At 45.8% G+C, this 26,542-nt stretch overlaps 1 protein-coding gene across 1 annotated transcript in view; it reads left to right on the forward strand.

The window, feature by feature from the left end:
* mao (monoamine oxidase) overlaps positions 1 to 26,129 on the forward strand; it is a 38,823-nt gene extending 12,694 nt beyond the window's left edge. Inside the window, exons 3-15 of the mRNA XM_030112145.1 lie at positions 1,561 to 1,698; positions 10,898 to 11,002; positions 11,081 to 11,172; positions 12,535 to 12,676; positions 16,227 to 16,376; positions 18,692 to 18,851; positions 19,007 to 19,103; positions 20,974 to 21,027; positions 21,095 to 21,152; positions 21,223 to 21,320; positions 22,059 to 22,170; positions 22,274 to 22,336; positions 23,672 to 26,129. Coding sequence (XP_029968005.1) covers positions 1,561 to 1,698; positions 10,898 to 11,002; positions 11,081 to 11,172; positions 12,535 to 12,676; positions 16,227 to 16,376; positions 18,692 to 18,851; positions 19,007 to 19,103; positions 20,974 to 21,027; positions 21,095 to 21,152; positions 21,223 to 21,320; positions 22,059 to 22,170; positions 22,274 to 22,336; positions 23,672 to 23,827 — 1,425 coding nt within the window. The 3' untranslated portion in view covers positions 23,828 to 26,129. The remainder of the gene's footprint in view (positions 1 to 1,560; positions 1,699 to 10,897; positions 11,003 to 11,080; positions 11,173 to 12,534; positions 12,677 to 16,226; positions 16,377 to 18,691; positions 18,852 to 19,006; positions 19,104 to 20,973; positions 21,028 to 21,094; positions 21,153 to 21,222; positions 21,321 to 22,058; positions 22,171 to 22,273; positions 22,337 to 23,671) is intronic.
* Positions 26,130 to 26,542: the final 413 nt, after the last annotated feature.

The raw sequence follows: 26,542 nt of genomic DNA on the forward strand, positions 1-26,542 counted from the left end.
GTCTATGAGAGCATTAGGTTCAGGAAATGATGTATTGCTTCTGGGTTTGTGTGTTTTTTTTAAGTAGTGGGTCGGGTCAAGAGCCTGGTGGGACTCCAAATGATGTAAGATAAGATTTTTATTGCCTCTGCAAGCAACTGTTCAATGAAATTATATTCTCCATCTCTGGATGTCACGGCAGCATATGGATAAAGGCAGAAGCATAGAAACACAAGTACATTACTAACTGTAAAAAATAATGAGTTATTCAGTGAGCAAGGTCCAGCTTCAGGTAGAAAACCAGCTTCAAGAAGAGCTTCGGCGAAAGGAATCTGTGAAACCCTAAATGCAGTGGGAAAAGCACAAGCACGACTCATGAGGTCCTCATCGAGAACCGGGAGAGAGAAATGCTTTAGCTTCACATCAGAATTGTGTCCATTGCTGCTTCGCCTGCCGTTGAGAGACTGGATGCTGAACTGAGAGCTTCCAACAGCAGCTCTAGGTGGATTAAGGTATCCAGCACAGGATTCTCAACTCACACGCATTTCCGTCCATTCACATGCCCGAACCCACACCTCGCATTTCTCAGGCAAATAACTCAGCTGTTGTCTGGACTTAAAAAATAAATAATGTCTCATGACTGTAGAAACCATAGTGTTTACATTTCCCAGCAGCCACACAACCTGTTGTGCCGTGCAGCACCCTGCTGCTAGCTTAGCTACTGGTGGCAGTGAGATGCTAGCTAAGATTTGTTCACATTCTGACATCTCGTGGCGGGATGCGATCTCACGCTGTGCAGGACATCAGGGACGGACAGTCCAGGTCTTTAGTGAACTGTGTGACACCTGGAGTGCGAAGGACGCCGCAGCTGACGGCTCTGCTCTGCGTGACGGCGGCGCGTTCACGCACCAAAACCAAAATCGGCTTTTTTTCCGATCAAAAGACTCATTAAACATTCCTAAACATTTCCTGCCGGCGCTTCTATCCGTTTGCTTCATAGGAGAAACAGTCATTCACGAAATGGAAATGGCACCAAACTGTTGACAGAATGGACACATACACACACACACACACACACACACACACACACACACACACGCCCAGTCTTGTATTTCTATCCTTGTGGGGACCGTCCATTGACTCCCATTCATGTCTAGCCCCTAACCCTGACCCTAACCCTAATCCTAACCCACACCACAACAAAGCCTAACCCTAAAGAAATGTTTTTGCATTTTTACTTTTTTCAGTAACAACAACATGGTCAAGAAAACACTGTTTCTCCTACTTAGGACCGGAAAAAGGTCCCCACAAGGCACGTCGTTCCACGTTTTGCTATCCTTGTGGGGACATTTGGCCCCGACAAGGATAGAAATACGAGAACACACACACACACACACACACACACACACACACACACACACACATACGACCCTTCAGCGAGACTGTTGCTTGTTTTCCAGATGGTCGAGCAGACTGGAGTTAAAGTCCCAGACAGAGTCATGACCATGACAGATAACGTTTTGATTGCAGATATTCATCATTTGATGAGCTGACTCGCTTCTGGTGTCTTCCTCTCTTCAGAATAAGGAGACCAAGTGGGTCGACCTCGGTGGAGCGTACGTCGGACCGACCCAGAACCGCATCCTCAGACTGGCTGCAGAGTACGGCATCAAGACCTACAAAGTCAACGAGAAGGAGAACCTGGTGCACTACACCAATGTGAGTGTGGGACCATGTCCCTCTGTCCCTGTTGTCTCCACATGTCTTCAGGTTTTCTAGAAGACAACACCCTCTCATGTTGACCCGTCATCCAGCCAGCCTCCTCTGGGTCCCTCTAAAAGCAGCGCAGTCAGAGTTCGTGGTGGTCACTTTGGAGTGTCGATGAGGAGGTGATTTTATTTAGGGCTCGTTTAAATGGCGAGAATTTCAGGTCCCGGAGTCTGGACCTCAGTCCCGGAGTCCTGACCTCAGTCCCAGAGTCTGGACCTTGGTCCCGGTGAGTCCCGGTTGGCTGTTGGTGCCAGTAAAAACTACGTGGTCTCGCTGTGAACTCGTGCCGGCTGCAGAACAGGATGTTGGCGCGTGTGATCCTTCTGCTACTGAGGCTCCAGTTTGGTGAAAGAGTAAATCGAATTGTCTGCAGGTCTTGTTGCTGCTGCAGACATCCATCCTCCAAATCTAGAAACCAGAGTAAGCAGCTAATTAGCCGAGCTCCCGTACTGAAGACTGACACCGCATGAATTTGCTGTCGACTTAAGAGGTTAATGGAGATGCTGACGTTGATACGTGCTCGCAGCGGTTTTGATTTATTGCCGTCAGATTTCATCTGTTAATATCACCTCGCTGCTTTGCTTCGTATTCATGTGTGTGTGAGAAACCGGGCTTGACTGAGAGGACGGTGGATGCATAACGAGAGCTTGGCGTTACTGTGCTCACTCTCATTCTCTCACTCGAAGGAAGTGTGATCCCATCTTTCAGCTGGCTGAGGGAAAACCCAGCGTCGGGTCCTCGTCCTGACCCGGGACTCGTCCAGCAGGCAGCTGGCCGTCTCGCTCTGCAGCGCGGGAGCTGGAGATGCTAATCTCAGCCTGAGGGATCAGTAATGCAGTTTCCCCTGTCTTTAAGTGGTTGAAAGGCAAACCAAGAGAGCAGAGGGAAAGGCTGCACTGCTTTTCTTGGTATTCCTTTGCTCCATATTTGGTTAACACAGTTGTGTTCCTCCACCTGATTTGATTTGTGGCTGATGGCCTTTACCCTGGTCGGACCACTCCCCCTGTAAATCACACAGGAGTGCTCTGTGCGGCTGCCAGCTTCCTGTCGGTGGGAACGGTGTGAGCTTATCTCCACATCGGCCCCGTTATGGTCCTTTTATGGTTCCTCCGGGGGGAGAATCGACAGAATCTGACCTCAGGCACTGGAGTTGGCAAACAAACTTCCAATAGAAAACAGAGGAAGTCGTCAGTCTTTCCTACCAAAGGAACCAAAACACAGCGGCAGACGGACAGACGGGCAGATAGGCGACTGGCTTCAGAGGGAGAAAGTCTCCCGGTCTGAGTTGGAGCTGGAGTTGTGTCTTGGTTTCATCCACCTGCTGCAGGTTCTTACTGAAATCCAAATGTCAGTTTAATTGATGATTGTTTGATCAGGGATGCACAATACATCAGCGCTGATATCAGTGTTGGTCCAGTAAGTAAAAGTGGTCAGATAGAAACAGTCAATATTTATTTCCTTCTAGTTCCTGTTGTGTGTGTTGGGTTAGTGTTGTTTGAAGTTGGGAAATGTACCAAACAAGTTGTAGTTCAGTCACGGTTCCGATATTTTAGATTAAGCAATTTCATCGATGTGAGTTGAATTGACTTGTTTTGGTTTAAAAAAATACAAAAACTATCATACGAGTGTTTTTCTAGTTTCTCCCTCAAAACATTGTTTCAATGTTTGAACATTTACTTTAACTTTACAGATTAAGTTGGAACATTTCCACTGGCTCTCCTCTCTTATCAATATGTTTGATCAGTGAGAATGTAGTCAGGACATGTTTGGATATTTTTCTGATTTAGACTGTTTCCCTGGATTTGAGTTGAAATTGATTTACGTTGTGAAACCTTGTCAAGGTGTTTTGATTTGTGATTCATGATCAAAAACTTTAAAGTTCAATCAATCAATCAATCAATCAAATTTTATTTCTAAAGCGCCTTCCAACTGCCAAATGGAGCACAAGGCGCTTAACAGAGTAAAACAAAATAAATAAGTAAAAACACTTTAAGAAACAAAGTACTAAAAGGGGCTAAACATCAAACGCTAAACGAAAAAGGTGCGTTTTCAGATGACATTTAAAAACATTAAGTGCAGTGATAGACTTTAAATGCAGAGGAAGAGAGTTCCAGAGCTTCGGGCCAAGAACAGCAAAAGAGCGGTCACCAAACTTTCTATATCTTGCCCTGGGGACAAAGTTAAGCTGAACTTTCATGGAGGAACTTGATACAAGTTTTCAGATGATCCTAAAACTAAAACTGTTACTTAGGAACAGAGTATTTTGTATTTGAAGTTTTTGAAATTAATTATTTATTATTTACATGTTTTCAGTATCCACAATCATCTGAGAAAGTTGTTTTCATATCGATATATGTGAATATCGACAATCGGCCTCAACCGTAATATTGATATCAGATATCGTATCGGTCAGATTGTTCATATCAGTGCATCCCGACTCCAAATTCACTAAAACTTACTGTCCAGGTTCTCGTTTGGGGTCTCATTGTTTCAGTCCATGTTGAAATCTGAACACTGAGACCCAGGATGGCTGTTGATGCTAGTTAGCTTCTAGCTAATGGTGATGCTCAGAGGCTGGAGGTGGAAATAGTTAGCTTATTGTTAGAAAATTAGCATCGATGAGAATGAATTTATGAAAACATGATGATGGATGGGCGGATGGATGATTGATGAATGAATAATGAATGGATGGTGGATGGATGGATGGACAGATGGATGATGGATGGATTAATGTGATTTTAGCATTTCCAGGGCTGAAAAAAAAATCTGAAATGTGTTCATTTCCCTTCATGAATATCAAACAGGTGATGTGTTCACTGAACGTAGGAAAGTGGAGCTTGAAGAGCACACACTGGCTGGTGTGTTGTGTGCTGTGTGTTGTGTGTGTCTTTGCTTGAGGCTCCTTGTGTCCGATCGGGGAACCGCTGAATCCCTGTCAAGCCTGGCTGGACTCTGCTCAGCTTTACGTTGACTTGACCTAGTTGGGCGGCGCCGTGAAACACGATGTGGGCCGCAGACGCCCCCCGGAGAACAAACGTCTGGCGGTGTGAAGTGACCGGCGCTGCTGTGATTTCCGACGCCGGCCCGACGGGAGCTCCCACGTCTCCTTAGTTACTATCTGGCTGAGATCCACTGGGCGGCCCAGACTCACACATGCATGCTACTGCTAGCTTCCTGCCTGGTTTCTATGGCAGCACGCTTCATCAAACGCTGCTCACCTCCAGCAGTGGCAGGCGGGGTGTGTGTGTGTGTGTGTGTGTGTGTGTGTGTGTGTGTGTGTGTGTGTGTGTGTGTGTGTGTGTGTGTGTGTGTGTGTGTGTGTGTGTGTGTGTGTGTGTGTGTGTGTGTGTGTGTGTGTTTTATTTGCATATGCATGGCGGGGTTCTCCTGTTTCCAGAGCTGAGTCTGCAGAAATGATGTGAGATGATTTGAATCTTTTCCCTGACAGATGTTTACGCTCTACCTGTTATTTGGTAAAGTGTTTGGTTGGTAATGCTAGTTAAGACAGTGTGTGTGTGTGTGTGTGTGTGTGTGTGTGTGATTTCAACCAGCACTTCGTGGCCTGACATGCAGACTGCATGGTTTTCAAAAGGTTGCAGTGTAAATGTCAAAAGCGCCGCTCCTCCTGTGATCCTCTCTGAAGTCCAGCGTAGCGGTTCACATTTGAACCAGTCCGGTACCGGTACCCGGTACCTGGGAATCAGTGCCGCTACTCAACACTATCAATTTTCAGTACTTTTTATTTTTTATGTGGTAGTAAATGTTAATTTGTTGCTGGCTGAAGAGGATGAGTCACAAATGGATGCTAGCATGCTAGCGGTGCTAAAGGCAGGAGTTGTAGCTTTAGCTCTGAGGCTGGTCTCTCCTCAGCTTTGATAAAAATTTTCTTCTTAACCAGGAGCTTTCAGATTAGAAGTATCACAGTGAGCGTTATCGGCATAGTATTTTGAAAATTGGAACCATACTTTGGAACACTTTCAGGTCACGCTTGTTTGTTGACATGCTAGCTACTGATGGCATTATGCTCGTGTGTGTGCAATGCAGCATTCAGGTTCAGCCCGGAAAATCGCCTCCTCTTCCACTCCCTCAGTCACGAGGATGTGTTCAGGTACTGAAACATGGTACCGATTGATTTTACATGAATCGGTACTCGGTAGTACTGACAGGATTCGGTCGGCGCCTACAAAAGTCCAGAGTTCGGTACCGTCCCTCGTCCTGTGTCGCACAGCGGCTGGAGAAGCCGACCCAGAGGCCGGAGGTCAGAGGTCTGCTTGGTCCTGGAAACTCGCCGTCCTGCCGGTGCGTTCTGCAGCGTTTCAGGAGTGACGGCACGGCGTGCGGCTCCTCCCTCCTCTGAAGGCGTGAGACCCGCAGCCTCGGCGTGTCTTCACAGGCCAAAAGCTGGAGTCAGAGTAAGCCAGCCAGTGTCCCGAGCCGCTGTGTAATTAGGGCTGGCTTTCAAGCGAGCCGCGGAGCTAATCAGCTTTTCCCTGGCCCGTTGTAATCCGAAAGGCCAGCGCCGGTTTCCCTGATCAGCAAACTGCTGGCTAACCGGCAGCTGCCGCTCTCAGCACTGGATTTATTAATGAGGCGTTTCTCGTGAGCGCTCAGAGATGGGGAGACGGACTCTGATTAAATACCGGCCCTGCTTATCGGGGATTGAGACGAACCGGGGGATTGTCCCTCCGGTGCCGCAGCGCCGTGGTCGCCGTGGTCGCCGCTTGCCGAGGGTCGTCGCTGCATTGACTCCCAGCTATGAGAGTTATTTGGAAAATGTGGGCCGGCTCTTTCAAGCCGCAGTGCTTGTTGTGCAGTCTGTTTATAAAAATATCCCTGACGGCCCATTTGAAGCTGATTTATGAGGGTTATTTTTAGATGATTGAGTTTGAAGCTCTCATGCCTCTTCGGATGGTCAGATAAATGCTTTTTCATAAGATTTCAGGGAGAAATGGAAGTAATGGTGAGAAGATTTCAGGCTATTTATGGTGAAATATGCCAGATTGTGCCCAAGTTGTAATAGAAATAGAAATATAAAAGAAAGACATTTTTAATCCCAGAGGGAAAGGCTTGAAATGTAAACAGAAATGTACACAAATCATCCAAACATCGATTCACTTTGCAGGGGAATTAACTATTAAAATGTGGGGATGATCCCGTTACCAGGATCAGTAGCAGGTCCAATACGTGGAAAACAACTTGACTTTGTAACTGTGAAATAAGCGGCAGAGCCGTGTTCAGTTTAACTATGGATAAATATTATTGAAGTCTTACAGTGTTGCTTAAAACTTCAGTTATTTGTAATCAGATGTGTTGCAAAGCAAAAGCCAAGAAAACAAAGTGTGGCTTATGAACTATGAAAGCATCAGATAAGATTTTATTGATTAACAGCTGATATTTATTTCTCTCTACTTCCCCGTTCTGTGTGGGTTAGGGTTGATTAAAGTTGAGGAATTTGCAAAAATAAGTTGTAGTTCAGTCATAGTTCTGATAATTGATTTAGTAATTTCATAGATGTGCGTCGACTTAAATTTTATTGGTTTGCCAAATACAACGATTATACAAGGGTTTCTTACTCAAAACTTTGTTTCAGTGTTGGAACATTTACTAAAGCTTTACTGGTTCATTTTGGAACATTTCCACTGATTGCAGTCTGTTATCAGTAAGTTTGATCAGTGAGAATATCATCAGCTCATGTTTTGATATTTCTGATTGAAACTATTTCACTTTTAAATCTCGTCAATATGTTTTGATTTGTGGTTTATGATCAAAAGCTTTTAAAGTTAAACTGAATTTTCATACAATTTTTTTGTATTTTATGTTTGAAAATTTGGAAAATAAATAAATTCCTTTTTTCATATTCAGTGTTTACATGGTTGCCGGTTTACAAAATCATCACAGAAACTTGTTTAAACAGTATAAATATCAGCTGTCGGCCAAAACCACAATATTTGGGATCCACTGTGATCCTGCAGCTCTTCCTCCTCTTCTGGCTGAGATCAGCCACAAACTGTTGAAAGGAGGCAAGACGATCAGCTGTGAGACGCGGAGCTGAAGAACATCGTTACTTCATTCATTGACGTCATTGGAAACTTGAGAGCAGCAGTGTTAAACAAACCGCTTCAGCAAAAGAGCCTGAACAACCTTTAAGATGAAACTTTTTCCACTGGGACAGTTTTCAAAGTGACCTGAGCAGATTATTGGTCTGCAGATTGATCTGAGAGCTGTAGCTTTATTGTGGCGGTGTGTGAGTGTTTTATTTTGTTAAGTGGAGGAGGCTGATGGGACGTGCAGCTCCGGTCGCGTCGTTACCTGCAGCTTTCTGCGGCTCCTGTGAGGAGCCGCCTCGGCTCCCTGATGTGGAAACAGATGCTCCGCCCCCCGCCTCCTCCACCGCATCGCCATGGCGACAGACCTGCATGGATGCTGTAGGCTGTGTCCCTCGTCTGCGGCGTCCTTCGCCCTCTGGCTTGTTTTTTAGTAAATGTACGTTTAAAAAAAAGCAAAAACGCAAAAAAAAAAAATAAATGTAATGGCAGAAAACTGCTTTCTGAACAGGATGAAGGCAAAATGGTGCCAACAAAACAGCTGAGGAAAGATTTAAGACACGCAAATCCAATGACAGGAAGAAATCAAATAAATGTGACGATTCAGCAACGGTCAGAGTTTTAAAAGTATTAAAACTGTCGAACTGCAGGCGCCGTGTTGGAGGTGAAAGCAAGAAACACTGGCGGCATTTTTGGTGCTCAACTGTTTGAAAACCCTCCGTCTCCATGGAAACCCCAAGTTGGATTGTTATTATGGTACAGCGCCGCCTGCTGGCCCGGCATGCTTACTACATGGTTTTCAGTGTTTTCCCTCGTTTCCGTGGAAACAGGCGTGAAACTTTTCTGTGATGAAAATAGAAAACCGATGCGTTTCCTCCTGAGGAATTGTGTAATCGGACCCCAGATGGAGAGAATTCTTTCATTTAGAGGAAATCTTCTGGGAGAAACATTTGATTTTGGCCAGTTTTGTTTTTTGTTTTTTGTTTTCACCACCGTTGACGGTTGTGAATGTCGGGTGGCGTCCGCCGCCCTCCGTAACTCGGCAGCTGGTGTCGCCTCTGTACTTTCACCTCTGGTGTAACGTGAGTTCAGGGGAAGTATCACTGCATCGCTGCTGCGGCGCCGCCGCCGTTATCGCCTGAAGTCATCTGAGGTTAAAACGTCTCTGAAACCTGGAGCGCTCTCCTGACGGCTGAACCCTGGTGACCCCGTCACTCAGAGGACCGGCGGCGAGGCCTCGACGTTCCCTTCATGTGGTAAACGCTCGATAAAGAGCCACTAGTTTATAGCTGATTATAAATCCTGACGCTGCTTCTGTTTTTGTGGCTGACGTGTTGATTTCAGATGCACTTTCCCTCTCCGGTCTGATGCAGACGTGCTGCGTTTTAATATAAACGACAGAGTTTCAAGAATTCAAGAGAAACATTTTTCCTTAAACTGTTTTAGTGGATCCAAATTAACATAAGGCCCGTGGGCCAAAACCGGCCCACAAGACACTCTAATCTGGTCCACTGAATCAAGAACATGTTTGAACACACTTCTACATAAACATTGATTTAAAAAGACAAAAAAAAGCTAACTTCTTTACAGTAGTGAACACAACACTGAGATCCCAGCTGACATTTCAGCCATGAAGGCGAGCTAGCTGGTCGCTATCAAGCTAACCTCAAAGCCATTCTGCCGTTCTCTGTGTGCTGAAGTGTTTTCACAGGAAAAAAGGAGATTTCTTCCCTTTTCTGAATTCCATATATTCTAATTAGTGATGTCAATTGACAAATGTTTTTTAAACCTAATTAATTGCAACTTGGACCACAGTTAATTCTGATTATTTGCATCAATTGTGAACTTGAAATTACCACCCAAAATCACCAATTTAATGCACAAAAATGTCTGTCTGAAGGTTTTAACTGAAGTGAATCAGTTTCTCATCAGAAAACACGAATGTGGGATTTGAGCCATCCAACATGTTAAAGTTGAGTTGCTCAAGGGAAGGCCAGCAGGTTCTCAGTCCAGAACATCGACGCCACAGCAGGATGTTCGGAGCCTTTTTTGGCTTCAAGTGAAGAATCTAATCCTCATAATTCACCTGGACTGAACCGGGAGGAAAAACAATGAAGCATCGATGAGGGGAAAAAAGTTTTCTCTCCTATTAGAGCCCGTTTATAACCCAAACCCTGATTCTGTGATTAATCACACTCATTGACGGCCCTGCATTGATTAATAGATACAGTCTGAATACAATTAAAACTGAAAACCATAATAGTCATCGTTATGATTATTAGGAAAAATATATATTTAAAAAAAAGGTAGTTTTTTCTAAATTAATGAGACAGTTATCTCATAATTACAAGAAACAATTCCGGGATAATTATCTCTTTAATTTAGAAAATCTGATTGCTATTTTTTCGTTGTGTGCTCAGTAAGTTTGTAGACCTGTGGTTTCATGGCAACAGCGCCCACTAGTGACCCAGCATGGAAACCATCATGTCCAGTGTTTCTGGACGGCAGTAGTCGTAAAGGCAGTGTGTGGATGTGTGTGTGCGGATCAGAGCGGCCGTCTGCTTGCTCAGCGCCGTTATGTGAGCATTATGGTCTTTCTTATCAGGTCTGAGGACTCTGCATCCGCCCATCATAAAAAAAAAAAAAAAAAACTTTTTGGAGAACGCTCACAATCACTGTGACTCAGCAAAGTTGAGGTCGCCTGTAAACAATGAGCACACTGAAGCATCGGTACTCTTCTCACACTGTAGCTTCTGACTGTAGAAACTCCTCTGGGATCAGAATGACAGTAAAAACCAAAGAGGAATAAAGCCGGTGGACCAACCAGAGAAGACAGGAGTTCACTTTGCTCTTTCTGTCACACTCTTGCGTGCCGCTTTTGGGCCACGGGCCTCAGGTTTGACACCCCTGCCCTGGCGGGTGATGTGATGTTCTGAACCACTTCAGGAGGTTTTTCTGGGAACTGTCGGCTGCTCGATGAAGACCAGATGACGCTCCGCTGTTTCTCAGCGTTCCTGGAATCCAGAACTTTTCCCACTGAACTCTGCATTTGTGTGTGTGTGTGTGTGTGTGTGTGTGTGTGTGTGTGTGTGTGTGTCTTCCAGGGCAAGTCGTACCCGTTCAAAGGCTCCTTCCCCCCCATGTGGAACCCCATCATCATGCTGGACTTCAACAACCTGTTCAGGACGATGGACGAGATGGGAGAGGAGGTGAGGCCCCGCCCCCCCGCCCCCGCCGCCGCCCGCTTCGCCCCGGCCCCCGTCTGAACGCCTCCTCCTGTGTTTCAGATCCCCAAGGAGGCTCCGTGGAGAGCGCCGCACGCCGAGGAGTGGGACAAGATGTCCATGCAGCAGCTGGTGGACAAGATCTGCTGGACCAGGTAACGTCCCATTCCCACTGCAGACAGGTCACCGCTGTGGGCCCTGAGCATGACCCCTGACCCCCATCAGCTCCTTAATTAGGCTGAACACATCAGAGAAATAGGATTTTCTATTTAAACAACAGTTACTTGATTACAGTGGGCAATACAAGAACAAACGGATCTTTTCTGTCTTTGATTGAAATCAACACTTGCCGTGGTTCACACTGTTTTTTGTTTTTTAAAATACCAAGCCTTTTTCATGCTAACGACTTCCAACTGTTCCTCAACTAAAAAAAATGAAAATTCCTCAACCGAGGAGACGATTTAGTAAGAATGATTCACAGAGCAGATCCAAGAGAGCGCGTCACCAAATGTTTCTAAAGTCAGTAGTCAAGAGCAAGAACAGCTTCAAAGCAGACGACCGACTCAAGACACGGCTTCCGATTGTGGAACCAATGACAGGCAGAGTTCAAGATGTGCATCGTAGCAATGTTTAAGCATAAAATATTTAGTGAATATGAACTTGAAACATGACGCTCTTACACAGATTGTAAATTTGTGAGTGAAGTTTTTTTTGTGATGGAGTATTGATCCTGACGTAACCGGCTGGCAGACCGTCTGTCACGGTGTTAATGTTTCAGAAAGCGGCAGGGATCATAAGATTTTATTCTTCCTGCTCCTTTTCATCCGAGGTTATACGCTGAGATAACTTTATTGTGTTTGTTCTGAGGCTGTGCACAGCCGTACGTGAAATAAAAAAAAAAAAAAAAAAAGGAATTATCTTGAGCTGGTTCGTCAGCGTTCCGGTGGTTGCTGAAACACACACACACACACACACACACACACACACACACACACCTTGAATTCCACCAGCTATTTGTGACGTACTTAGACACTGCATGTCTTTGTGAAGGGAGCTGAGTACAGAGACGTCGGGTTCACCAGCTGACTGGATGCTGACTGGCGCACAGAGTAGAGACTGGAGTTTCTGGAGTTTCTGGAGTTTCTGGAGTTTCTGGAGTTTCTGGAGTTTCTGGAGTTTCTGGAGTTCAGCTAACACCTCGAGTGACAGAACTCCAAACAGGAGGGTTAAAATCAGGGTTTTACATGCATGAGGTCCGACTTCGATCCAGTAAAGTCTGCTAATAAAAGTGGAGGTGGGGCAGTGGAGGAAATGTCTCGCTGAGATACGGCGTCTTGATTTCCAGGTTAAACACAGACGCAGTCACGAAGACGTTAAACGTGAAGTGTGTGATTTTGTGCGTCTGTTAGACTCGACGCTTTCCTCTCTCTGTCGGTGCAGACCATCTGAGTCGCCGCCGGCGTTCTGAATGGCGGCCATCGCTCAGCTGTTCCTCTCATCTCGCTTTTCCCCCGCAGCACCGTCCGCCGCTTCGCCACGCTGTTCGTCAACGTGAACGTGACCTCTGAACCCCACGAGGTGTCGGCCCTGTGGTTCCTCTGGTACGTGAAGCAGTGCGGCGGAACCATGAGGATCTTCTCCACCGATAACGGAGGCCAGGTGAGGTCCGGGCGCTCCGCCACGCCTGAAGCTGGAAACTGTTCAGCTCTCGGTCTGCTGGCCAGTCTCACATCTCAGGTTGAATAATGAGGCTTTTCTGAGTCATTAAAATCTTTATTAAGGATGAAAGTCACATTCTCCGTGCCTCTGAGCTCCATCAACACGTTCTGTGTTTTCTCTTCAAAACGTTGCCCCGTCATCGTGTCCCGTTGCGTGTTGCATGTTGTTCTCTCTGGTAAACACACTGACTCGCACCAAACCTGGAATGCTCAGAGTCCTCCCAGCCTCTGCTTTAAGCTTTCCAGGAAGACTGTTCCAGTAGAAAGTTCAGTGAAGGACAGCGGAGGCGGCGCCGGGCCAAGCGGCGGCTATCCCACCGAGAGAAACGCACTCATTCATTCAAAAAAAGACCGATCCCACAGCCGGCTCAGTCTGCTGCCCCTCAGTCCGCTCTGCACAAAAGGTGTTTTCCTGCAGCTCCCGGAGAGCTCGGTCTGCCCTGAAAGCGCAGTGTTCCTGTTGCCATAGCGGCTGACGGCTCGGGACTGTGTTTCGGTAAACACCGCGCCGGCTCTGCCCGCTCAGACCCCGCACACATGGTGGAGATCTGTGTGTGTGCAATGAACAACAACAACAGCAAAAACTGCTGCTATTTCATCACTATCAGCACAACTCTCCTCCAAAAGTGCAGAAATAAACCGTCCTTCCATCTGATCCGCGGCGCTCGGGCTCCGGCGGTTTGGCTGGGCCGGCTCCAGCTCGCCGTTCGGCGGCGGCTGGCAGGATGATTTGTGCAAATGTCACAGTGGAATCCACACAATGTGTTTCTGATCAGGGCAGGGAGAGAGATGTTGACACAAACCATATGGAAAAGGTCACTGCCTGTTTAATTTGGTGTATCAGAGCTTTGGCAGCACTTAATCTGCCTCCGCCCCCTCAGCCTCCTCTTCATCAGCCAGCAGCTTCTCCAGCACCTTTTTCTCCTCTCTTGGCTCAGGAGGCTGCAGTTTGTAGTAAAGGGGAGATTATAGATCAGGGCTTAAAGAGTTCCGTTGCCACGACGGAATTCCGTCAGTTGAAAAAATTAAGCAAAAAAAAAATACGTATCATAAGCGCATATTGACTGGGTGCCTCCTTTTCTGGCTTGCGTGCTTTTTCAATTAAGTTGTTTCATTCATTTGGTCTAAAATGTCATATGCGCAAGGTTACAGGCTTTGTTGTTGTCGCACCTCGTCACAATAAATCTATCCTGATAGCAGGAGTACATGGGGACTTTTATTTTGTAGGTGATGCGGGAAGTACATGTACATATTCACATTGCCTCGAATTTACAGCCGAAGGAGAGTTTCTCCGCTGTAAGGAATACATTTATCATTACGGTTTTGAAGACATGACCTGATTTACACAATCTACAAGAACAATGCAGCGTTAAAAGCACACGGGACATCAGGAGCTACTTATTCAGGCTAGCTAGCTCCAGCCGGGGGAGGACACCGCGGGAGTCAGTGCGTCTCCTCGGGGTCTGGGAACCAACGCATGGAGGCTGTCCGTTTTCAGGCCCGCTCAAGTTAAAACTCGGACTCCATCAAGTCAGGGGCTCAGAGGGCTTGCCTAGGTGATGCTCAGGTCGGAGAATGTTACTGCGCCCTCAGCCAGTGGGCTTCAGTGCTTTAAGATACGAGTTGGAGAAATATTGCACAGCCGCGGCGACGGCATGGACGAAGATTCTATTTTTAGAACAGCTACAGCGACGACTGTAGAGGACGGAGCGGCGAACTTTTCACCCTCTGTTCACCAAACTGCTGGAAGTCATTTCTTCGTGGGAACAATGGCAGAAGAACAGGTAACTGGTACACACTGCTATTACTTGCTGTAGCTGTACAGCCACAGCCTTATGCTCATTACAGAAAAAGATATGGAAGTCACTGTTTCAAATGATTCTATGTTGACAGAATCACCAGTCACAGGCAATGTTAACTTACAAGAGCAAGGTGACTGGAACCTGCTTGAGAAACTTTAGATGTATTTGGAAGTCTGAAACATCCAAATAAAATAGAATAAATTCACTAATGTTTTGTCTGAATTCACAGTGAAACAAAAAAGGCAGACTCTTTGATTGTGTTTTTTTTTCTTTACAAAATTAAGTTAAAATAAATGAATTATGACACAGTAAATGAGACATTGGGACTTCAAGTGAACCACAGTGAAATTTAAGGTCTTCCTGAATTGGAAAAAATGGATTGTTTGATGCTGACTGCAGGAAGGTTCTGCTTTGTTACAGCTTTAACAGGCGTTATCCTATTGATGACAAGTAAAACACCCAAGACTGCTTCCTGATTATATATTATATTAATATACTATTTTAGGGCTTGTTCAGTGGTGTTTTCTTTGATAATTTCAGTTTTTGTTTTTACTGTGGCAGGTGGACAAAGATGCTGGTGGGATGAAGGATGAGGAAACCCTGTCAAAGTCTCCTCATTCTGGAGCTGTGTGGAGGCCAGCTTTACACTTTCTGTTGTGTTTTCTGCTCTTCAGTTTCATGCAGTTTTATTTTCACTACAAATTCTTATCAGTTCCTGAATGATTTTATTGCAGAATATCATTGTCAATAAAGATTTTATTTTTGTATTAAACTGTTTCAAACTCAAGTCAGTCTTTTTTAATATTTCCCAGTCTAATTATATTGATTCATATCTATGATTTCATTAATACTGGTTTCTGCTGCTCTTAAAGCAGTGAAGAGACCAGAGAGACTGTTTTACCTACCTGTACAGAGCCCAGCCTTACCTGGCAGTGAAGCTGTGTGTTTTACAACCAGGAGCTCCAAGTCTGCAACAAAGACCGGCGAAGAGGCCAGGATGCAGGGCTCAACACTTTTTATTTACAAAATGTGAAAAACTTCACAGATTGTCAGTTATCAGTGTGTGCATGGATGTGGTTGTGTGTTAAACTATGACAAAAAGCTGTGCGACTGAACCCACATGAGTGGCGCGGGGCATCCACCAGCCGTTGTGTGTGCCTTAGAAAGAGATGAGGAGGAAGTTAAGTACAGATGTACCCTACAGAGAGTCAACCAGTATGCAGCCACTGACATAGAGGTTGTCACAAATATTTGAGTCCATTCAGTCTCCATTTGAGGGTATAAATATCAGAGCAATTCAATAATCCTTTCTGGACAGTTTTATCTTTATAAAGAGATACTCTTAAATCCCTGTGTAAAAAAAAAGCAAATCAGTCAAAACAAAAAAATTCAATTAATACAAATTTATGAATCTTAAGAGAAAGTTAACCGTGGTGCAGATTTGGCTGAACCATAATATCGATGTTGTTTGTTATAAAGGACATTGATCAAATCTAAATTGAGAAGAAAGCACAAAGTTTCACTTAAAAAAAAATTTTCGAAAATTTTCAGTCAAATCATTTTTTTTAACTTTAACCCCTGTTATAGATACAAGACAATGTGTAGCACCAGGATAAATAAAGAGATCAGGTCTGGTTTTCTCAGCCGGGTCCCTCCCGCTGCTCACCGCTGTGTTCCTCCGCCCTGCAGGAGAGGAAGTTTGTGGGCGGCTCCAGCCAGATCAGCGAGTGCATGGCCCAAGAGCTGGGCGAGCGCGTCAAGCTGCAGTCCCCGGTCTACCGGATCGACCAGAGCGGAGACATGGTGGTGGTGGAGACGCTGGACAAGCAGACCTACATGGTGAGTGGGTGACGGCGTCCCCCGGCGTCCCCCGGTCAGTCTGACAGAAGTCAAGGTTTGAAGAACTGAAGTAGGACCGAACACTTCCACACATTCAGAGTAAAACTCAACACAACTCACAAAACAAGGACTTCACTGTTTTCCAATCTGGATTTAGGTCAAAACAGGAAACGGCTACAGCACCTCTGAAAGGGCTGAATGATGTCCAGGTGAGCAGGGACACATCTGCAGCCTCCGTTTAGCCTCAGTGCTGCTTGAACATGAGCCTGAGCCAATGGAAAGAACTGGTGGTGTTCCTCAAGGCTCCATCCTTGGGCCACTTTATTTAACATCTCCATGCAGATGACAGTGATTTTAGCTACATTTTGAAGTTGTTCTTATTGCTTTGTTTGAAGGTGTTTCTTTGATTTCGTGGTAAAGCATCGTGTCTGAACGGTGCTGCAGAAATCACTCTGCCGATAGCTCAAACATGAAGCCACCCAACAGTCAGAGTTTTACTGAAAAATGCTGTTGTGGGATCTAAAGGCTCTAAATGGTAGTTAATGAGATGTGCTGGTTTAAAACTAAACTAGCACTAAATATTTATGTAAGTCTGTAACTTCAGCACCGTTAAAACACCAGCTGTAAAGAGTTCTGCTGTGTTTGAGCATTCTTACCACTTCCACTGGTCAGAAGGTTCATTGGGGTAGACCCCTCAGTGTGTGTGTGTGTGTGTGTGTGTGTGTGTGTGTGTGTGTGTGTGTGTGTGTGTGCATGTGCGCGGGCTTTTTTCTATCCTTGTGGGGACCAAATGTCCCCACAAGGATAGGAAAACCTGCACGATGTGCCTTGTGGGACCTTTTTCCGGTCCTAATGAGGAGAAACAGTGTTTTCTTGACCATGTTGTTGTTACTGAAAAAAGTCAAAGGTCAAAGACATTTCTTTAGGGTTAGGCTGTGTTGTGGTTTGGGTTAGGGTCAGGCTTAGGGTTAGGGGCTAGGAAATGCATCATGTCAATGAGTGTCCTCACAAGGATAGAAATACAAACCTGTGTGTGTGTGTGTGTGTGTGTGTGTGTGTGTGTGTGTGTGTGTGTGTGTGTGTGTGTGTGTGTGTGTGTGTGTGTGTGTGTGTGTGTGAGAGAGAGAGAGAGATTAAATATGCAAATCAAAACAATATAAATACATACATGTATTAATTCTGTTTAATAGTTTTTTTACTTTTGAACAGTCTACATAATAAATGACTGCATAGTTATACATTGTTTTTTACAGATTTACTATTTCTCCCTGAATGTAATAACTTCAACAAGACAATCATCAATCTTCAAATCATGAAAAATGTTTTTAAGAGACAAAATCTCAAGAAAAATATAGAAGAAAAACTTAGGAGATAACCTGTGAAGCACTTTATTGATCCCACATCAGGAAGTTATTGAAAGAGGAGCTATTTAAAGCTCATTAAAGGATAAAAGTACAGTGTGTGTGTGTGTGTGTGTGTGTGTGTGTGTGTGTGTGTGTGTGTGTGTGTGTGTGTGTGTGTGTGTACTTGTACAGCTATATGTTGTGAGGACCTTTTGTGAGGACATTGGGTTTTTAACCTTACAAGTGAGGACAATTTGTGGAAAGTGAGGACATTTTTGCCGGTCCTCACTATTTCAGAGACCTTTTTTGGCCTTTTTGAGGGTTAAGACTTCATTTTTGGTTTAGGGTTACAATTAGGTTTAGGTTAGGTTTAGGGCATAGGTTAGGGTTAGGCATTTATTTTTGATGGTTAGGGTTAGGGTAAGGGGCTAGGAAATGCATTATGTCAATGAATGTCCTCACAACATATAGCTGTACAAACGTGTGTGTGTGTGTGTGTGTGTGTGTGTGTGTGTGTGTGTGTGTGTGTGTGTGTGTGTGTGTGTGTGTGTGTGTGTGGGGCTCAGTTGCTCAAGTGGGTGGGTGCACGTTCGATTTCCCTTCTCTGTCGATGGATGGACTGAACCACTAAATCCACTAAAGAAGACTGAACTGACCCCTCAGGAGTTTCTGTTGTTATGCTCATTCATAGAACAGCTGGTTGTGAGGATTGATCCCTGACTGACCCCAGCAGCCCAGCAGCTGTCTAAATTTACCTTTCAAGCTTTTCAACTTGTGAATCTAAACTGAATTTTTGTAGCCAGACTGTCTCCCCATGCTCAGGGATCCATGGGGAAAACATGCCAGGCTGGGATTATTCAACATTGCTGTTTTGCTGCCACCTGCTGGTTCTGCTCGCCATCACATCCTGATGCATGCTTTGACTCTTTCTGTGTGTGTGTGTGTGTGTGTGTGTGTGTGTTCTGATCGCAGGCCCGTTATGTGATCGTAGCCACTCCCCCCGGCCTGAACCTGAAGATGCATTTCACCCCCGAGCTGCCGCCGCTCAGGAACCAGCTGATCCACCGCGTCCCCATGGGCTCCGTCATCAAGTGCATGGTCTACTACCGAGAGAACTTCTGGAGGAAGAAGGGTGTGTGTGTGTGTGTGTGTGTGTGTGTGTGTGTGTGTGTGTGTGTGTGTGTGTGTGTGTGTGTGTGTGTGTGTGTGTGTGTGTGTGTGTGTGTGGTGGACGGGAGGCGGTCGGGCGCGGGTTTGATTCCTGACGGCTGACGTTGTCCTCTGCAGGTTTCTGCGGCACGATGGTGATCGAGGAGGAAGGCGCTCCGATCGGCCTGACGCTGGACGACACAAAGCCTGATGGGACAGTTCCTGCCATCATGGGGTGAATTCAGAACTTCATCATCATCAGTCGTCCACTTCTCTCAGGAACAGACCAGGAATTATCATTTTATTTCCTGATTCAAGCTACTTACAGTTTAATGTTTGCTTGTGTGTGTGTGTGTGTGTGTGTGTGTGTGTGTGTGTGTGTGTGTGTGTGTGTGTGTGTTAATAAAGTGAACAGATTTAGGTTTTAGATTTTCAACAAAACAAAGGACATTTCAGGAAGCGTCTCAAACTTAAATAAATTTTTTCACCTTTTTCTGTCAAAGCAGTTGAAGAACTCATCGCTCACTGAACAGTCTTAGTTGCAGCTGTTGATTATTATTATTTTTAATGAGGATGATATAAGACGGATTCTGGATTTTATTCTGACAGAAACGTCTCGATATGTACTGGACTTGCCTAAATGTGCACACATGCTGTGTGCTTGTACCGGGGAGGGGCTTCCTGAGGCGCCTCGAGCCGATGATGGAGCCAGTATTTTCACTCAAATCTGAACGTCTGATTAAAACTCAGCTACATCTCCATCAAACATATTTCAGCACAGAAGCTCCTCACAGTCATGACCTCTGTACTCCAGTCGAAGCTTCTTCTTCTTATGATGTTTTTGGAAATTTAGTCTCTGAATCTGCGCCTGTTTCAAAGACACCTGTTGTTGTGTGTGTCTGTGTTCTAGTCCATGCTACAAAGTGAGGACCATTTTTAAAGCGATACTTCAACATTTTGGCAAATTGGCCCATCTAGGGCAATTCGGTAGTCATTTAGAACAGCCTACTTACTTTTTTTGTGAGGGCGAGCTGTTGTTTATTCACCGGTGCGTCTGAGGAGAGCTTCACGGCGGACATAATGGAAGTGGACAGTACAGTTGCTTGCTTGCTCCTCAAATACACAATCCAACAACCCCAAAACACTCAGGTGGACACGTTATAATCCGCACATTCACTACGCTGTGAAATATTAATGCAAAATTACGAGATTGAGTGTTTTTTGCGAAGATTGCTAAGACGGAACTACTTACTAAACATGGCGTCTGGGCGTAGTGATTTAAAAAGAAAAAGTAGTTCCCAATATTTGCTTCAATGTCGTAACGCTACAATATTATTTGTTGGTGTTTCACAGCGTAGTGAATGTGCAGATTATAACGTGTCCACCTGAGTGTTTTGGGGTTGTTGGATTGTGTATTTGATGAGTTTGACGAGGGAAGCAACTGTACCGTCCACTTCCATTATGTCCGCCGTGAAGCTCTCCTCAGACGCACCGCTGAATAAACAACAGCTCGCCCTCACAAAAAAAGTAAGTAGGCTGTTCTAAATGACTACCGAATTGCCCTAGATGGGCCAATTTGCCAAAATGTTGAAGTATCGCTTTAACAAAGTGGTGCGTCTTTGTGAAGTGAGGAACTTTTGGCCTTTCCACACTTTGATTTCATTATAAACCCTTTCCAGGGCCTGACCCGGGTTTGATCTGACACATTTTCCTCGTCCTCACACAAACCGTGAGCTTGTCCCATGTTGGTTGGTTAAAAACTTTTCCCCAGACTTTGTTTTCCACATAGTCTGTAGAAACACTCAGGTAACACACCTTCCAAACGTCCAGTTTCTGTGTTTTACAAGAGAGGCAGAAAGATCGTCTTCACTTCATGGGTCCACGTATATTTAGCTGGTTCTCAAAACACAGTAAATACAAGAACATGAGTGTGTGAGTAGATTATAGCAGAATATAGAATATATGGATTATCATGGAGCCGTTTTCCTTCAATATAAATCACCACAGATCCACTGAATGTTCTCTAGAATTCAGTTGTGGGCGGATATGATCCACAGTTCATAGATCATCTTCTGATGAATATTTCTGGTTTCTGTTTCTTTCAGGTTCATCCTCTCGCGGAAGTGCAGGAAGCTGGTCAGCTTGACCAAAGAAGAAAGGTAGAAACAGTGCTGGAGTCCCAGCAGCTGCAGGGAGGCGTTCATACAAACTCTTCTCCTGTTTCAGGCTGAAGAGGATCTGCGACATCTACTCCAGAGTGCTGGGCTCCGAGGAAGCCCTGCATGTGAGTCGCCGTCTGAACGACGCAGAACGATTCGGTGGTTCGGAACAGTCACGTCTCGTGTTTGTTTCAGCCGGTGCACTACGAGGAGAAGAACTGGTGCGAGGAGGAGTATTCTGGAGGATGCTACACAGCTTATTTCCCCCCGGGAATCCTCACGCAGTACGGCAGGTAGGACACACACACACACACACACACACACACACACACACACACACACACACACAGCTCCACTCTAACGTGTAGGATTTACTGCCATCTTGTGGTGAGGTTTCACATTGCAGCCGCCTGAAGCCTCCAGGAGGAGGTTTGGAACAAAGCGTCGGACGTGGCGTTCCGTCGATGTTCAGTCAGACATTCAGGAAAACGCTGCAAAAAAAAAAGATGATAAAATTCAGCTTTAGGTGCTTCAAGGCCCTGTTTCCATGACAACGTTTCAAGCATTGTTTTTCCAGATTTTCCCGTTCAGACAGCAGCAGTTTGATCGATCCCCATTTCCACCGAAACAGCACAAGTGCTGAAAACCATGAAGTAAACATGCAGGGCCACTAGTAGGCGCCGTTGCTTGTTTTTATGATGAAGCTACACCCACACGCGAGCAGAGAACAGTACGTTATGGAGTCTGTGTCCATCAGTTTGTGCGGTAAAGTTGTTTAAACTCCCAGAATTCTGTGGCAGTCGTGAAAACGTCGCTGTGTGAACAGCAGACGCCCGTCAGTCCCCGTCAGTCCCCGTCAGTCCCCGTCAGTCCCCGTCGGTCCCCGTCAGTCCCCATCGGTCCCCGTCAGTCCCCATCGGTCCCCGTCAGTCCCCGTCAGTCCCCGTCAGTCCCCGTCAGTCCCCGTCGGTCCCCGTCAGTCCCCGTCGGTCCCCGTCAGTCCCCGTGTCTCCTGTGTCTCCGGTCTGCAGAGTGCTCAGGGAGCCGGTGGGCCGCTTGTACTTCGCCGGCACCGAGACGGCCACCGAGTGGAGCGGCTACATGGAGGGCGCCGTCCAGGCGGGAGAGCGAGCGGCCCGGGAGGTCAGAGTTCACGCCCAGGCTGCGCCGGTCTGAAGGAGGCCTGACGCTTTGAAATCAACTGTAATGGACGTTTTTGAGCGGCTGCTGTGTTTGGTCTTCGCAGATCATGTGTGCCATGGGTAAAATCCACCAGAGCCAGGTTTGGCAGGACGAGCCGGAGTCTCAGGTGAGGAGGGAGGAGCGGAGCTCTCCATGGTGCTGAAGCACTGAGGTCCATCTGACAGGACAGGTTCAGGCCGTCTGCAGTCTGAAATGCTTGATTTCAGGACTCTAAAGAAAAGCTACAGAACAGCAAATGAGTATTTCAGTAAGACGAATCCGACGCAGGACTCAGGTGAAACAGGTTAGCTCAGGTTTTACCTGCTCCTTTCATCTGAGTCAGTTTTATTAAACCACCCGAATTGGTGTTTTTCCATGAAACAAAGAAATGACCAGACGGAGAGAAAAGCGTCTCCCTCGGCCGAATCACATGATCTACAGATTGTATTAGAATAAAAATAGACGTCAAAGAGGAGATTTTCATGTGAAAGCTTTAACTTCAATGAGGAGAGTCTTTGGCAAGAAGAAAATTCTTTAACCAGGTTAAAGATGAAGACAGTTCCAAGAAAAAAGGGACAAAGGGGAAGATTGAACATTTCTAAGAAGATGAATTTTAAATTTTAAAGAGCTTTCAATGAAGACTCTTGGAGATTTGGACGTCAATTCAAAATATTCAGAGAAATAGAAGAATTCCAAAGAAGGAAGAAGTAGAAGGCTCAGAGTGTGGAGACTGACAGCAAAGACAACATTCAAAGGCTAGAAGAAGAAGAAAAAGAAGAATATTCAATGACTGAGGGAAAAGAATCTTTAAAGATTTACAGGAAGAAGGATTTTCATACACAAAGATGAATCATGTGAAAGATTAGTCAAAAGAAAAATCTTGAAGACTTGGAGGAAGAATAAAATTCACAAGAGAAGAAGAAAGATGTAGAAGGACTTAGGTGAAGAAGAATTTTCAAACACTCCAGGAAAATAATTTTTCCTCCTTTGAATCTTCAAAGTCCCTTTGACGGCTGGAAGGACGAAGAATTCTCAGTGCAGGAGAAGAAGGTTTAAAGATTTAAAGATTCTTCAGAGTGAAGACTTTGTTGAAGATCCTGTTTCTGTTAAATCTGAAATCATAAAAGCCGTTAAAGCTTTTCAGAAACTTTGATTCTGGTTTCCTGAATCCAGGCGTCGTTCACACGACGCTGTTTGAAGGGAAAAGGCATCGTCTTCATTTTACAGGATGTCATTTTTCGCAAAAATGAGACAAACACTGAAAACGATGTATTTAGCTTCAAACATTCCTCTGTTCAGATCAGCAGCTGGATCGACTGGATTGATGAAACCAAAATCCTATGACTGATTTATCACTTTGAAACAATTTTTGTGTAAAAGAAAAAGTCATTTTAACCCTCGCTGGCTGTCTTCCTCCTCCTCTTCCTCTCCTCCTTCCTCCTCCTCTTCCTCTCCACCACAGGAAGTCATTGCCCGTCCGTTCCACACCTCTTTCTTTGAGCGGCGTTCTCCTTCGGTCGGCGGTCTGCTGAGGTTCATCGGGTTCTCCACCGTCCTGTCGGCGGCGGCGGCGGCCGGCCTGGTGGCGTACAGGAAGGGCCTGATTCCACGGAGCTAAACCTCCCGCCCCGCCCGGCCCTCTCCTCGGCATCCAACACACCTCGGTGCTGTCCGTACCCGACCACTGCACGTCCTCACGGCCGCGGCGCTGCCGGCCGCACGGGACACGGCCATGCCGTTAGACTGTTGATCTCCAGTAAACACACTCTCACACACACACACACACACACACACCGTCACTCTGCAGCGTCCGTTCAGAAAGAAGAGAAAACGGTGAAGAGATGGGCGGCCATTTTTAATCCACCGTAAACGAACCAGCAGAACATCGGAAAAACAACAAATCTGTCACTAATACTGCTCCACACATTGCCAACGATGTTTCTGGACTGTGTGCATGTGTGTGCGTGCGTAGCTCTGTGTGTTAGAGTGTGTGTGTGTGTGTGTGGTTGTGTCTCCACTGTGTCTAATTACCTCTACTGATTGTCGGTGCTGATTCTCGCCGGCCAGGCAGCTGCAGCTGCTTGATGAGATCCGGTCGAGCTCGGAGTCGCTGCCCAGTTTCTCAATCACAGACCAGGTTTCCGGATAAGACTGCTTCCCTTTTCTTTTCTTTTCTTTTCCTTTTTCAATTTTCAACAAATCCAACGAAAAGCAGCAGTGAAACAGTTCCTCGTTTTGTGTCGGTGTGTAACTGGGAAATGGGAAAATCGCACTTTTAACTGAGAAAAAAATCGATCTTGAAATGATTATTTTCTAGATTTATTCGGGTTTGTTGATCGTTAAAGATTATTCCAGTCTTATTCTGTGAGCCTGCCTTCGGGGCGTATTGTAGTCGTGTTATTCTAATCTGTGCAGTTATTGTTGGTAACAAATGAATGTAACTTCTCCACCGCTCTGTTGATATCGGTATGGTTAATCACTCATACTGACCTGTATATATTCAACCTGGTCACTGGGGATTTACATTAACAGGAAAGAGCTGCACTAAACAATTCTTTCTTCGTTACCTGCTCTGGTGTTTGTCGTACGGTGTGTGACCCATGACTGCATTAGCTCCACTTTTATTGCTGCACTAATCGGATGCTTTACTGTGTTATTGACTTGTAGAGACGTTTAATGAGTGTCAATCACGCAGGATGGAGCTGATGTATTTCAATAAATGCTTCGGGGGGAAAACCGCGAATTGCCGAAATATTCTGGGAGAGATTAGACGCACGACTTCCTGCTAGAAATCACAGCAGTGAACAGTAGCTGCTGGTGCGAACACTTGAACGGCACTTCACGCTGATGAGCTGCACTTTGAGGTTAGCAGGAACTTCGTGTGTGTGTGTGTGTGTGTGTTTGTGTGTGTGTGTGTTTGTGTGTGTGTGTGTGTGCGTGCGTGCGTGTGTCTTTGTGTGTGATGAGATTTTGAAGAGGGCAGATGCGAAGGCAGAAGCTTGTTGATGCAGATGCTTCTGTAGCATCAGTGAGGAGGAGCCGTTCTGTGGGAATAAATAAGATAGCATCATATTGTGTGTGTGTGTGTGTGTGTGTGTGTGTGTGTGTGTGTGTGTGTGTAAGAGGACCCGTAAATGTCTGTTTTTCGACTCCTCCTGGGTTTATCTGAGTCTTCTGGGGTTTTTCCTCGTCCTGGATCGTGATGTTTGGAGCCACAGTGTCGCTGCGAAGCTGAAGAGACAAAACAAAGATGAAAAGATGAGTGTGTGTGTCTGCGGCTCTGCAGCAGGGGTGTCAAACTCCTCAGCGGCGCGATTTGACAGGTAAAATAGAGCCATATTAACCTTTCAATTGAAACTCTGAAGTGTTTCTCTGTTGTGGCGCAGAGTATATGTTCAGAAAAAATCTATTTTTCCAAATCTGAACTTTTCACTTCGAAAATGACTCCAGTCTCAACGCACAGTCGAGTTTAATGATGCAAGTTTTCATGGCAGCATCAGTGAAACCTCTAGTCGGGCCTCAGTGTTGTGTTGCTGTGTTGCTCCGTCGTGTCCTGCTTATGTTCGGTGAGCATGGAGCGCAGAGGAAACCCCAGAAAACCCCGTCAGCAACCTGCAGATGTTTTCAGGTCCTCATGGGCAAAACCTCAAGTCTCCATGGACAGATCAACACAGCATTGCAGACATGCTGATATTACACACACACACACACACACACACACACGTTCTTGCTTCTGTCTAGGTCTCGTGTAGGAATCATGCTGTTCTCGTCCCAAACCGCTGTGTTCGTGTTGTTCATCTGTCATGCCTTAATGGAAGTTGTGGTGTTTTGTTGTCATTTCTCTCAAGTGCCTGTGTGAATCTGATGCTCTCTGCCACCCCCCCCCCCCCCCCCCCCCCCCCCCCCCATGTCCCCCACACCAAACTAAAACACAGTGAGTGACGAGGAGCGCCTTCAGGCCCCGTTTACACCACAGTGCTCTGAAAACGGTGTAGCTAGCCTCCAGGCCAGGAGTGGGCGCTGTTGAACAACACGCTGTTAACTTTAACAGTGGGCGTGCACGGACGTTTTTAGGGTTGGACATCAAACTGGATGCAGTTCGCCGTGACTCCACTAATACAGACGATAAATCTCGACTAGACTGGGAGTCACGCCGCTCTGGAGGCCGCCATGTTTGTTTTTCTCCATCTGCTCGTGCATGTGCAGAACAACCGTTTACTGCATCACTAGTGCACGTGTACTGTAGTGCACGTGTGCAACAGCAGCACTTTCGAAAAGTTGTGTTTTCAGTGACTCAGATGACCGTTGTCGTGTAAAGTTTACACGACAACGA

This window comes from Salarias fasciatus, chromosome 16, assembly GCF_902148845.1.
Source record: "Salarias fasciatus chromosome 16, fSalaFa1.1, whole genome shotgun sequence".
Taxonomy (NCBI): domain Eukaryota; kingdom Metazoa; phylum Chordata; class Actinopteri; order Blenniiformes; family Blenniidae; genus Salarias; species Salarias fasciatus.